The 12,100-nt window shown below is 45.8% G+C and overlaps 1 protein-coding gene across 1 annotated transcript in view; it reads left to right on the forward strand.

Moving 5' to 3' along the window:
• slit1a (slit homolog 1a (Drosophila)) overlaps positions 1–12,100 on the forward strand; it is a 329,132-nt gene that overhangs the window by 297,792 nt on the left and 19,240 nt on the right. Inside the window, exons 26-31 of the mRNA XM_078223079.1 lie at positions 599–762; positions 1,697–1,821; positions 3,223–3,320; positions 4,837–4,976; positions 6,157–6,250; positions 7,290–7,427. Coding sequence (XP_078079205.1) covers positions 599–762; positions 1,697–1,821; positions 3,223–3,320; positions 4,837–4,976; positions 6,157–6,250; positions 7,290–7,427 — 759 coding nt within the window. The remainder of the gene's footprint in view (positions 1–598; positions 763–1,696; positions 1,822–3,222; positions 3,321–4,836; positions 4,977–6,156; positions 6,251–7,289; positions 7,428–12,100) is intronic.

Raw genomic sequence — 12,100 nt, forward strand, 5'->3', positions numbered from 1 at the left:
GAGAGAACCACCCCCCCTACTTCAAAAATATCCCTTTGGCTGTAAAGCACTTTGAGATGTCCTGAGGTTGTGAAAGGTGCTGTTGAAATGCAAGACATTTTAACTCTCATAGAAATTGTTCCCCTTTTTACACAAGAAAAGACTTGCCTTAAGGTATCTTTTTTATTTTAACTCCTGAAAATCACTTCATGTACAATGAGTTATTTTTTGAAGTTCAATGTCCGACCTTACACGCAGTATGATCCCACAGACAAGGATTGAGAGAAATGCTCACGTGTTTTTGGCAGTATTGGAGGAGGAAGGAATTTGGAAGATTTGTCTCCTTCACATGGAGCCATGGGATCTTTAACATCCATTAGAATGGGGCTTCAGTTGAACTCCTCAGTTAAGTAATAGCACCTCTGACAGTGCAGCATTCTCTCCGCATTGAGTCTCTAGAGTGGGTCTCAAACCCTCAACCTTCTGACCCTGAGTGCGCGAGTGTTACTCACTGCACCACAGTTGACTCTGACAGGGTGCAATGTGCTGTAACTAAATGGGAAATTATCCAATGGAGTAAAACTCTTCCTCTCTCTCTCCCTCTGTCTCTCTCTTTCAGTGCCATTGGGGCCAACCCACTCTACTGTGACTGTAATCTCCGCTGGCTTTCCGACTGGGTTAAAACTGGGTACAAAGAGCCTGGCATTGCCCGCTGCGCTGGACCAGGAGACATGGAGGGCAAGCTCCTCTTGACCACTCCCGCCAAGAAATTTGAGTGCCAGGGTAAGAGCTTGTCTTCTCTCTCTCAGTGAACCTGGTGTTGTGAGCTAACATTAATTCCTAAGTCCCTCATCACCATGAGAATCCCCTGACACCATGTTGGGCTATACCGTCACAAATACCCACTGGCAAAAACTTGACCAGCTGTGTGGTAATCTGCCCACCTCCGCAATTTCCAGCAAACATTACTCCACATAGATTCCAGATTTAACATTACTCCAGATACAGCATTGCTCCACATAGATACAGCAATGATTCACATAGACACCAGGTTCAGCGCTATTCCTTGCAGACAACAACAACTTCCATTTATGTAGCAACTTTAACACAGTAAAGCATCCTAAAGCATTTCATAGGATTTAGGTCAGATATCCTTTCACAATGTTAAGACGTGACCAAAAGCATGATCAATGAGGTACGAATGAAGCAGACATTAAAGGAGCAGAAGAATATGGAGAGGTTTAAGGAGAAACCTTCCAGGGTTTTGGGCCTGGTACCTGACGGCACACTCACCAATGGTGGAGAGATTAAAATTAGGGATACACAAGGGGCCAGAATTGGAAGAGTGCAGAGATCGCAAAGTGTTGTCAGGCAGGAGGAGGTTGCAAAAACCTCAAGAGGGAGAATTTTATTCCTTCCTTGTTGTCTCACTCGTGTTTTTGAAGTTTCAGTCCCTGATGGAGAATGTGAATCTGTCACACAGTCCCTCTGGTATTCTGGATGTGCTGGTATGTTGGCCATTATTGAGATAGAGAAATTACTAGCACACTCGCTGATCTGCCAGATCATTGCTCAAGGACAAAATAAAATAAAATAAATTGTGGATACTTTACAACTATCAGTGTCAGCTTGAAAGTTTGAAAGTGGTCATACTGGAGTGTCCCAGCAGACCAGATATTGCTTTCTGTATCACACAACATCATGTTGTCCTATTTAGGTCCAACAGAGCTGAGCGTCTTGGCAAAGTGTAGCCCCTGCCTTTCCAACCCCTGCGAGAACCAAGGAACCTGCCAGGATGACACCTTGGATTATTACAGATGCAGCTGCCCTTACGGCTACAAGGTAAAGGCAGCTTTGCATGATTCTTCCAGACACTTCGATTAGATTCCAGTCTAACTCACTCCCGGGTATCTGTCATTCGATATATAAAAACCACCCGAATCCCTCAATTAGATTCCAATCTGTAACCCTCTCCCGGGTATCTGTTATTCTATATAAAAACCACCCAAACCCCTCGATTAGATTCCAGTCTGTAACTCACTCCCGGGTATCTGTCATTCGATATATAAAAACCACCTGAATCCCTCGATTAGATTCCAGTCAGTAACTCGCTCCCGGGTATCTGTTATTCTATATTTAAACTGCCCTGAAACCCTCGATTAGATTAAAGTCTGTAATTCACTCCCGGATATCTGTTATTCTATATATAAACCACCCCAAACCCCTCAATTAGATTCCAGTCTGTAACTCACTCCCAGATATCTGTTATTCTATATATAAACCACCCCGAACCCCTCGATTAGATTTCAATCGTCGCATTAAGTTTTCACTCTGCCAAGTTTGTTTATTGTTGAATAATCTGGGGTAAGTATCCGGCTGTTTCTGCCTCTCCTGCAGATTTCCTGACTATGTCACATCTCAATGAAAGAGGTCTAACAGACTGTTTGCCCTTTTCCTGTTTGTGTGTGTGTGTGTCTAACTTCAATATCACAGCTGATATAGGGTTAGAGAATCTCATAGGAATACAGGAACAGCAGGAGGCCATACAACCCCTCGAGCCCATTCTGCCATTCAGTGAGATCATGGCGGATCTCTACCTCCAAGCCCCTTCTCCTCATTGGTTTTTTAAAAATCCATAACCACAGAGTTAAAATTAATGGTTGACCCAACATCAAATGTCATTAATGGAACAGAGTTCCATGTTTCTACTGGCCTTTGCATGTTGGTTGTGTTTGCTACTCTCACCCCTGGAATGTCTGGTTCTAATTGTTAGACTCTGTGTCTCAGTTCTACACTTGGCAGGCAGTGGTAATTGCTCCGTACAGCATCAGAGTGCCTGGGCCCTTTGAGTGATCTGCCCAATTTAGTCCCAATTCCCCTCCTCTTTCTCACATAGCCCAACAACTTTAACCCTTCAAGTATTTATCCAATTCTTTGAGTGTTACAATTGAATCTGCTTCCATCCTTTTGTCAGTTACCACATTCCAGATATGGACAACTTACTGTATTAAAATAATTTCGCCCAAACCTCCACCCCTCAATCTCACCAGTCCCTTTGCCAATTATCGTAAATCCGGGTCCTTTGGTTACTCTGCCAATGGAAACAGTTTCTCTTTATTTACTCTCTCAAAACTCCTTCCTGATTCTGAATTAATGGCATGCTGTCCGCGCACACCCTTTCTTCATCGTGAACGCAGTATCCAACATGAAGTAAGGTTGTTTTTTTTTCTCTAACTCTTCCAGGGCAGACACTGTGAATCTCGGATTAATGCCTGCATCGGCAACCCTTGTGTGAATGGGGGGACCTGCCACGTGAAAGAGGGAGACCGCAGTCCATTCTGGTGAGATCTGTTTGTATGTTATCATCTCCCTGATTTTAACTGGGTCCTAATCGATCCTGAGTCGAGCTCCTGACCCCTTCACTGTGATTGCCAATTTCTCCGTAACATGGTGGCTCTCCGACCTGCCTCAGCTGCTGAGATCCTCATCCCAGTGTCACTTAGAGCCTCCAGTGATATTGCAATGCTCTCCCGGGCAGACCCCTACCCTGTACACAGCTAGGCTGGTTCAAAACTGCTGCCTGTGTTATAATCACACCATGACCTATTTACCCAGGATTGTGCTCACTGACCAAACCAGCTCCCAACTCAGTCTTGATTTAAAATTTCTCATTCTTGTTTTTAAATCCCTCCACAACACTGCATACATCACCATCTCTGTCATTGCCTCCAGCCCTATCCTCGTCAATCTCCACAATCCTCCAATCCTGGCCTCTCAGACACCCTACATTTTAACATTGCTGGCCATGCCTTCAGCTGCTTTGCGGCCCTTAGCTCTGGTGTCCCGAGGTGACAAAAGCAGCAGCAAAGGAGTCACAAAGTGAAAGCTGAGTGACTGCACCTTCCAAGATCTTCACTCTGCCCACCCCTTCGAACACTTCCCTGTGACCCAGGGCTGTAACCTAATCCACAACACCACATATTACCCAGGGACAGGGCGGACAAGACTCTGGAATTGTGTAAATAATCAGCGAGATGCATTTCCATTGGCTTCTATAGATTGGGTTTGAATTTGACCCACTCGGTAAACAGACAGTGACATTCCCAGCTGCCACGCTCAATTACATTCCTTCTCCATTCTTCATACTTTCACTGTTTTTCTCCAGTTTTCTCTTGTGTTGTTGGGGGGGTGGGGAGGTGGGAATGGTCTGTCAGCAACATCTTTCCCGAATCCCCTGTACACCCCAAACCCCTGTTTTCCCCCATCCCCCCCCCAAACTTTGTCTTCCCCATTCATTGTCCATCACATTGTCAGGCCCCTATGGGGTGTCTTTCAGTAGGTGTGCAGCTCCTCTGACAGTGCGCACTCCCTCAGTACTAACCATCTGACAGTGCGTACTCCCTCAGTACTGACCCTCTGACAGTGCAGCACTCCCTCAGTACTAACCATCTGACAGTGTGGCACTCCCTCAGTACTAACCATCTGACAGTGCACACTCCCTCAGTACTGACCCGCTGACAGTGCAGCACTCCCTCAGTGCTGACCCTCTGACAGTGCAGCACTCCCTCAGTACTGACCCTCTGACAGTGCAGCACTCCCTCAGTGCTGACCCTCTGACAGTGCAGCACTCCCTCAGTAGTGAACTGGAAGTGTCACCAACTGAGTCAAATTGATCCTGGGAGCTGCCATAACTGATCTAGAATTCCGCATTCCCTATCGCCACGTTGACTGTTGCCTGTGTTATAACTGCTGCAATAACTGGGAGCATTTGTTACACATTGTCTCATTCAGATTATTTTGCTGTTGTTCAGTTGTGTGTGTGGTTTTGAGATGATTTTAGTTTCTACCTCCTGTTAGGTGTACGTGCCCAGAAGGTTTCCTCGGAGATACCTGTGCTACCAATCTGGATGAGTGTGAAGTAAATGCCTGCAAAAATGGCGCCACCTGTTTGGATGGAATCAATAACTATACCTGCCTCTGTCCACCCTATCACACGGGTAAGTGACAGCTACGGAGCAAGCGAGGGAAAATTGGAAAAAGGTGAAGGGAAGAGGGAGGGAGTTATAAAAGATAGAAAGAACCACATTTCTGTAGCACCTTTCTCAACCTCAGGAAATCTCAAAAGTGTTTAACAGCCAATGAGACACTTGCAGAGTGTAATCACTGTTGTAATGTTGGAGATGCAGCAGCCAATTTACGCACAGCAAGATTCCAGCAATGTGATAATGCTCAGATATGTTTTTGGGATATCAGTTTAGGATGAATATTGGCTGGGGCTAAAGACATAACACACAACTTCTTCCAATTATCAAACTTTTACACCCACCACAAAGGGCGGCCTCAATTTAACATTTCATCAGGAAGACAGCACCACTGACGGTGCGGCACTCCCTCAGTACTGACCCTCTGGCAGTGCGGCACTCCCTCAGTACTGACCCTCTGACAGTGCGGCACTCCCTCAGTACTGACCCTCTGACAGTGCGCCACTCCCTCAGTACTGACCCTCTGACAGTGCGGCACTCCCTCAGTACTGACCCTCTGACAGTGCGGCACTCCCTCAGTACTGACCCTCTGACAGTGCGGCACTCCCTCAGCACTGACCCTCTGACAGTGCGGCACTCCCTCAGTACTGACCCTCTGACAGTGCAGCACTCCCTCAGCACTGACCCTCTGAAGTGCAGTACTCCCTCAGTGCTGACCCTCTGACAATGCAGCACTCCCTCAGTGCTGACCCTCTGACAATGCAGCACTCCCTCAGTACTGACCCTCTGACAGTGCAGCACTCCCTCAGTACTGACCCTCTGACAGTGCAGCACTCCCTCAGTACTGACCCTCTGACAGTGCGGCACTCCCTCAATGCTGACCCTCTGACAGTGCAGCACTCCCTCAGTACTGACCCTCTGACAGTGCAGTACTCCCTCAGTACTGACCCTCTGACAGTGCAGCACTCCCTCAATGCTGACCCTCTGACAGTGCAGCACTCCCTCAGTACTGACCCTCTGACAGTGCAGCACTCCCTCAGTACTAAATTGTGAACCTTCATATCAGAGTGAGGTTTGATACCCAGCTCTGAGACTCTGCGATAGGAGTGCTGCCCTGTTGCATCACGTAATGTGGATGCTGTGTGTTTGAGCTGTGCCCTGACCAGGTATTATCCTGTCCTCTGTCTTAATGCAGGAGATCTGTGTGATGAGATGATTGACCATTGCACACCCGGGTTAAACCCGTGCCAGCAGGATTCCAGGTGCGCAGTAACGGCTGAGGGACCAAGGTAAGTCATTGGAGCCGAGCAGATCAGAGACAGCGAAGTGTGATATCAGGCAATTAGAGAACAGACTCAGGTTCTCTGAAATTAGTGGCTTAATGCAGACAATTTCATTACATATCCTACAGGTGGGGATAGTGTAGTGGGAGCTTTACTCTGTATCTAAGCCCGTGCTGTGCCTGCCCTGGGAATGTTTGATGGGCACAGTAAGAAGTTTAACACCACCAGGTTAAAGTCCAACAGGTTTATTTGGTACCAAATAAACCTGTTGGACTTTAACCTGGTGTTGTTAAACTTCTTACTGTGTTTACCCCAGTCCAACGCCGACATCTCCACATAATGTTTGATGGGGTTAATGTAGAGGGAGCTTTACTCTGTATCTAACCCCAAGCTGTACCTGTCCTGGGAGTGTTTGATGGGGACAGTGTAGAGGGAGCTTTACTCTGCATCTAACCCCGTGCTGTACCTGACCTGGGAATGTTTGATGGGAGACAGTGTCAATGGAGCTTTACCCTGTATCTAACCCCGTGCTGTAACTGTCTTGGAAATGTTTGATGGGAGACAGTGTAGAGGGAGCTTTACTCTGTATCTAACCCTGTGCTGTACCTGTCCTGGGAGTGTTTGATGGGAGACAGTGTCAACAGAGCTTTACCCTATACCTAACCCCGTGCTGTAATTGTCTTGGGAGTGCTTGATGGGGACAGTGTAGAAGGACCTTTACTCTCTATCTACCCCTGTGCTGTACCTGTCCTGGCAATGTTTGATGGGGACAGTGTAGAGAGAGCTTTACTCTGTATCTAACTCCGTGCTGTACTTGTCCTGAGAGTGCCTGATGGGGATAATGTAGAGGGAGCTTTACTCTGTATCTAACCCCGTGCTGTACCTGTCCTGGGAGTGTTTGATGGGGACAGTGTAGAGGGAGCTTTACTCTGTATCTAATGAATCAGAAACATAGGGGTGAGGTTGGGTCATTCACTCTGTCACTGGAATCCTGCCTTACCTGATCCTAATCCCTCATTTGAATCTTGATGTTGTAATTTTGTAGGTGTTTGTGCAATTCTGGATATGTCGGAGATAACTGCAGTGTTGCCATCGACAAATGTGAAGAACACAAGTGTCAGGGAAACAGTGTGTGTATAGCTGGTGTTGATGGCTATACCTGTTTGTGCTCAGAAGATTACAGGTGAGTGGCCAAGGCATTTTACAGCTCAGAATAGTGCAATGTGTAGATATCTGACATCAGTGGAAAGGAATAAAGATTAGTTTTTCTATTGTGTCCTTAACAATCTCAGGACATCCCAAAATCCTTTACAACCAATGAAGTACTTTTGAAATGTAGACAATGTTATAATTAGGGAATGTGGCAGCTAGTTTGTGCAAAGCAAGCTCCCACAAAAAGTGAGGTGATAATGATCAGTTAATGTGTTTTAGTGATGATGGTTGTTGGATTAATATTGACCAGGGCACCTGGGAGAACTCCCCCTATCTTCTTTGATTGATTGCCTGTGGGCTGGCAAAGTGCCCTTGGTTTACATCTCATCCAAAGACAGTATTTCAGGAGGTGCAGCATTCCCTTAGTACTGAATCCCTACAGTGAGGAAGGAGGCCATTCAGCCCATCAAATCTGTACCGACTCTCCAACAGTGCATTTTACCCAGGCCCCATCCCCATAATCTCACATATTTACCATGGCCATGCTAAATTACCCCTTAGTATCAGGGGGGCTAGCAGGGTAAATAGTAAGGTTACGGGGATAGGGCCCAGGTGGGATTGTGGTCGGTACAGACTTAATGGGCCAAATGGCCTCCTTCTGCACTGTAGGAATGTTAGTCTGGATTTTGTGTTCAGATTGCTGGAGTGGAGCTTAACCCCATCACATCCTCACTCTGAAACATCAGAGTTGCCCAAGCTCCAAATGAGAATGACATTAGAGATATTATTGAACAGTTACAGTTAACAGTCTTTGATACATCCACTGACACTGGATAAAGATCCACTTAGACACACAAAATTGCTGAAGCACCCGATACTGCAAAGGCTATGGCCCTGACAATATTCCAGCAATAATACTGAAGACTTGTGCTCCAGATGGAAAAAAAGGTTGAATCCATTTGGGTGAAAATTAGAAATAGTAAGGAGAAAAAGTGATTGATAGGTGTAGTCTATAGGCCACCAAATAATAACAACATGGTGGGGTGAGAAATAAACAAAGAAATAACATGCATGTAAAACTGGTAAAGCAATTATTATGGGGGATTTTAATCTACATGTCAATTGGTCGGTCAAGGCAGCCTTGAGGGGGAGTTCATAGAATGTATCCGCGATAGTTTCCTTGAACAGTATGTAATGGAACCTACGAGGGAGAAAGCTATCCTAGATCTGGTCCTGTGTAATGAGAAGGAATAATTAATGATCTTACAGTTAGGGATCCTCTCAGAAGGAGCGATCACAGTATGGTTGAATTTAAAATACAGATGGAGCGTGAGAAGGTAAAATCCAATACCAGTGTCTTGTGCTTAAACAAAGGAGACTACAATGGGATGAGGGATAAGGTAGACTGGAAGCAAAAACTTTATGGTGGGACAATTGAGGAACAGTGGAGGACTTTCAAAGCAATTTTTCACAGTGCTCAGCAAAAGTATATACCAATGATAAGGAAGGACTGTAGAAAAGGAGATAATCAGCCATGGATATCTAAGGAAATAAAGGAGGGTATCAAATTGAAAGAAAATGCATACAAAGTGGCAAAGGTTTGTGGGAAACTAGAGGATTGGGAAATCTTTAAAGGTCAACAGAAAGCCACAAAAAAAGCTATAAAGAAAAGTAAGATGGATTATGAGAGTAAACTCGCTCAGAATATAAAAACAGATAGCAAAAGTTTCTACAAATATATAAAACAAAAAAGAGTGGCTAAAGTAAACATTGGTCCTTTAGAGGATGAGAAGGGAGATGTAATAACTGGAAATGAGGAAATGTCTGAGGCATTGAACAGGTATTTTGTGTCGGTCTTCGCAGTGGAAGACATAAATAACATGCCAAAAATTGATGACAAGAAGGCTATGGCAGGTGAGGACCTAGAAACTATTATCATGAAAGAGGTAGTGTTGGGCAAGTTAATGGGGCTAACGGTAGACAAGTCTCCTGGCCCTGATGGAATGCATCCCAGGGTACTAAAAGAGGTGGCGGGGAAATAGCAAATGCACTAGTGGTAATTTACCAAAATTCGCTGGACTCTGGGGTGGTTCCCACAGATTGGAAAACAGCAAATGTGACGCCACTGTATAAAAAAGGAGGTAGACAAAAGGTGGGTCACTATAGGCCGGTTAGCTCAACTTCTGTAGTAGGGGAAATGCTTGAATCTATCAAGGAAGAAATTAGCCAGATGTCCAGCAAGACATCTGGATAGAAACTGTCCCATTGGGAAGACGCAGCATGGGTTCATGAAGGGCAGGTCATGTTTGACTAATTTGGTGGAATTCTTTGAGAATATTATGTGCGCAATGGACAATGGGAAACCTGTGGATGTGGTGTATCTGGATTTCCAGAAGGAATTTGACAAGTGCCACACCAAAGGCTGCTGCATAAGATAAAGGTGCATGGTGTTACGGGTAACATATTAGCATGGATAGAGGATTGGTTAACTAACAGAAAGCATAGAGTGGGGGTAAATGGGTGTTTTTCTGGTTGACGATCAGGGACTCGTGGTGTGCCTCAGGGATCAGTGTTGAGACCACAATTGCTTACGATTTACATAGATAATTTGCAGTGTGTCAAAATTCGCAGATGACACTAAGATGAGTGGCAAAGCAAAGTGTGCAGAGGACGCTGAAAGTCTGCAAAGGGATATAGATAGTCTAAGTGAGTGGGCAAGGGAGAGTGAGTGGGCAAGTGGGCAGATGGAGTACAATGTTGGTAAATATGAGGTCATCCATTTTGATAGGAATAACAGCAAATTGGACTATTATTTAAATGGTTAATAAATTGCAGCATGCTGCTGTGCAGAGGGACCTGGGTGTCCTTGTGCATGAATCACAATAAGTTGGTTTGCAGGTGCAGCACGTAATTAAGAAGGCAAATGGAATTTTGTCCTTCATTGCTAGAGGGATGGTGTTTAAAAACAGCGAGGTTATATTGCAGTTGTACAAGGTGCTGGTGAGGCCACACCTGGAGTACTGTGTACCGTTTTGGTCTCCTTACTTGAGAAAGGATATACTGGCACTGGAGGGGGTGCAGAGGAGATTCACGAGGTTCATTCCAGAGTTGAGAGGGTTGGCTTATGAGGAAAGACTGATAGACTGGGGCTATACTCATTGGAATTCAGAAGAATGAAGGGAGATCTTATAGAAACATATAAGATTATGAAGGGATTAGATTAGAAGCAGGGAGGTTGTTTCCACTGGCGGGAGAAACTAGAACTAGGGGGCATAGCCTCAAAATAAGGGGGAGCAGATTTAGGACTGAGTTGAGGAGGAACTTCTTCATACAAAAGGTTGTGAATCTGTGGAATTCCCTGCCCAGTGAAGCAGTTGAGGCTACCTCATTGAATGTTTTTAAGGCAAGGATAGATAAATTTTTGAACAGTAAAGGAATTAAGGATTATGGTGAGCGGGCAGGTAAGTGGAGCTGAGTCCACAAAAAGATCAGCCATGATCTTATTGAATGGCGGAGCAGGCTCGAGGGGCCAGATGGCCTACTCCTGCTCCTTGTTCTTATGTTCTTAGAACTTGCTGTGCCCCTAGCCAAGTTGTTCCAGTACAGCTACAACACTGGCATCCACCCGGCAATGTATAAAATTGCCCAGGTATGTCTTAGAAACATAGAGAAACATAGAAAACTACAGCACAAAACAGGCCCTTCGGCCCCACAAGTTGTGCCGAACATATCCCTACCTTTTAGGCCTACCTATAACCCTCCATCCTATTAAGTCCCATGTTCTCATCCAGGAGTCTCTTAAAAGACCCTATTGCGTTTGCCTCCACCACCACTGACGGCAGCCGATTCCACTCGCCCACCACCCTCTGAGTGAAAAACTTCCCCCTAACATTTCCCCTGTACCTACCCCCCAGCACCTTAAACCTGTGTCCTCTCGTAGCAGCCGTTTCCACCCTGGGAAAAAGCCTCTGAGAGTCCACCCGATCTATGCCTCTCAACATCTTATATACCTCTATTAGGTCTCCTCTCATCCTACGTCTCTCCAAGGAGAAAAGACCGAGCTCCCTCAGCCTATCCTCATAAGGCATGCCACTCAATCCAGGCAACATCCTTGTAAATCTCCTCTGCACCCTTTCAATCTTTTCCACATCCTTCCTGTAATGAGGCGACCAGAACTGAGCACAGTACTCCAAGTGGGGTCTGACGAGGGTCTTATATAGCTGCATCATTATCCCCAGACTCCTAAACTCAATCCCTCGATTGATAAAGGCCAGCACACCATACGCCTTCTTAACCACCTCCTCCACCTCCGGGGCCGATTTTAGAGTCCTATGGACCCGGACCCCAAGGTCCTTCTGATCCTCTACCGTACTAAGAGTCTTTCCCTTTATATTGTACTCCTTCATCCCATTTGACCTGCCAAAATGGACCACTACACATTTATCTGGGTTGAAGTCCATCTGCCACTTCTCCGCCCAGTCTTGCATCCTATCTATGTCCCTCTGTAACTTCTGACATCCCTCCAGACTATCCACAACCCCCCCAACCTTCGTGTCGTCGGCAAACTTACCAACCCATCCCTCCACTTCCGCATCCAGGTCATTTATGAAAATGACAAACAGCAAGGGTCCCAGAACAGATCCCTGGGGCACACCACTGGTGACCGACCTCCAGTTAGAAAAAGACCCATCTATACACACTCTC

The sequence above is a fragment of the Mustelus asterias genome, chromosome 11 (assembly GCF_964213995.1).
Source record: "Mustelus asterias chromosome 11, sMusAst1.hap1.1, whole genome shotgun sequence".
Classification (NCBI taxonomy): Eukaryota; Metazoa; Chordata; class Chondrichthyes; order Carcharhiniformes; family Triakidae; genus Mustelus; species Mustelus asterias.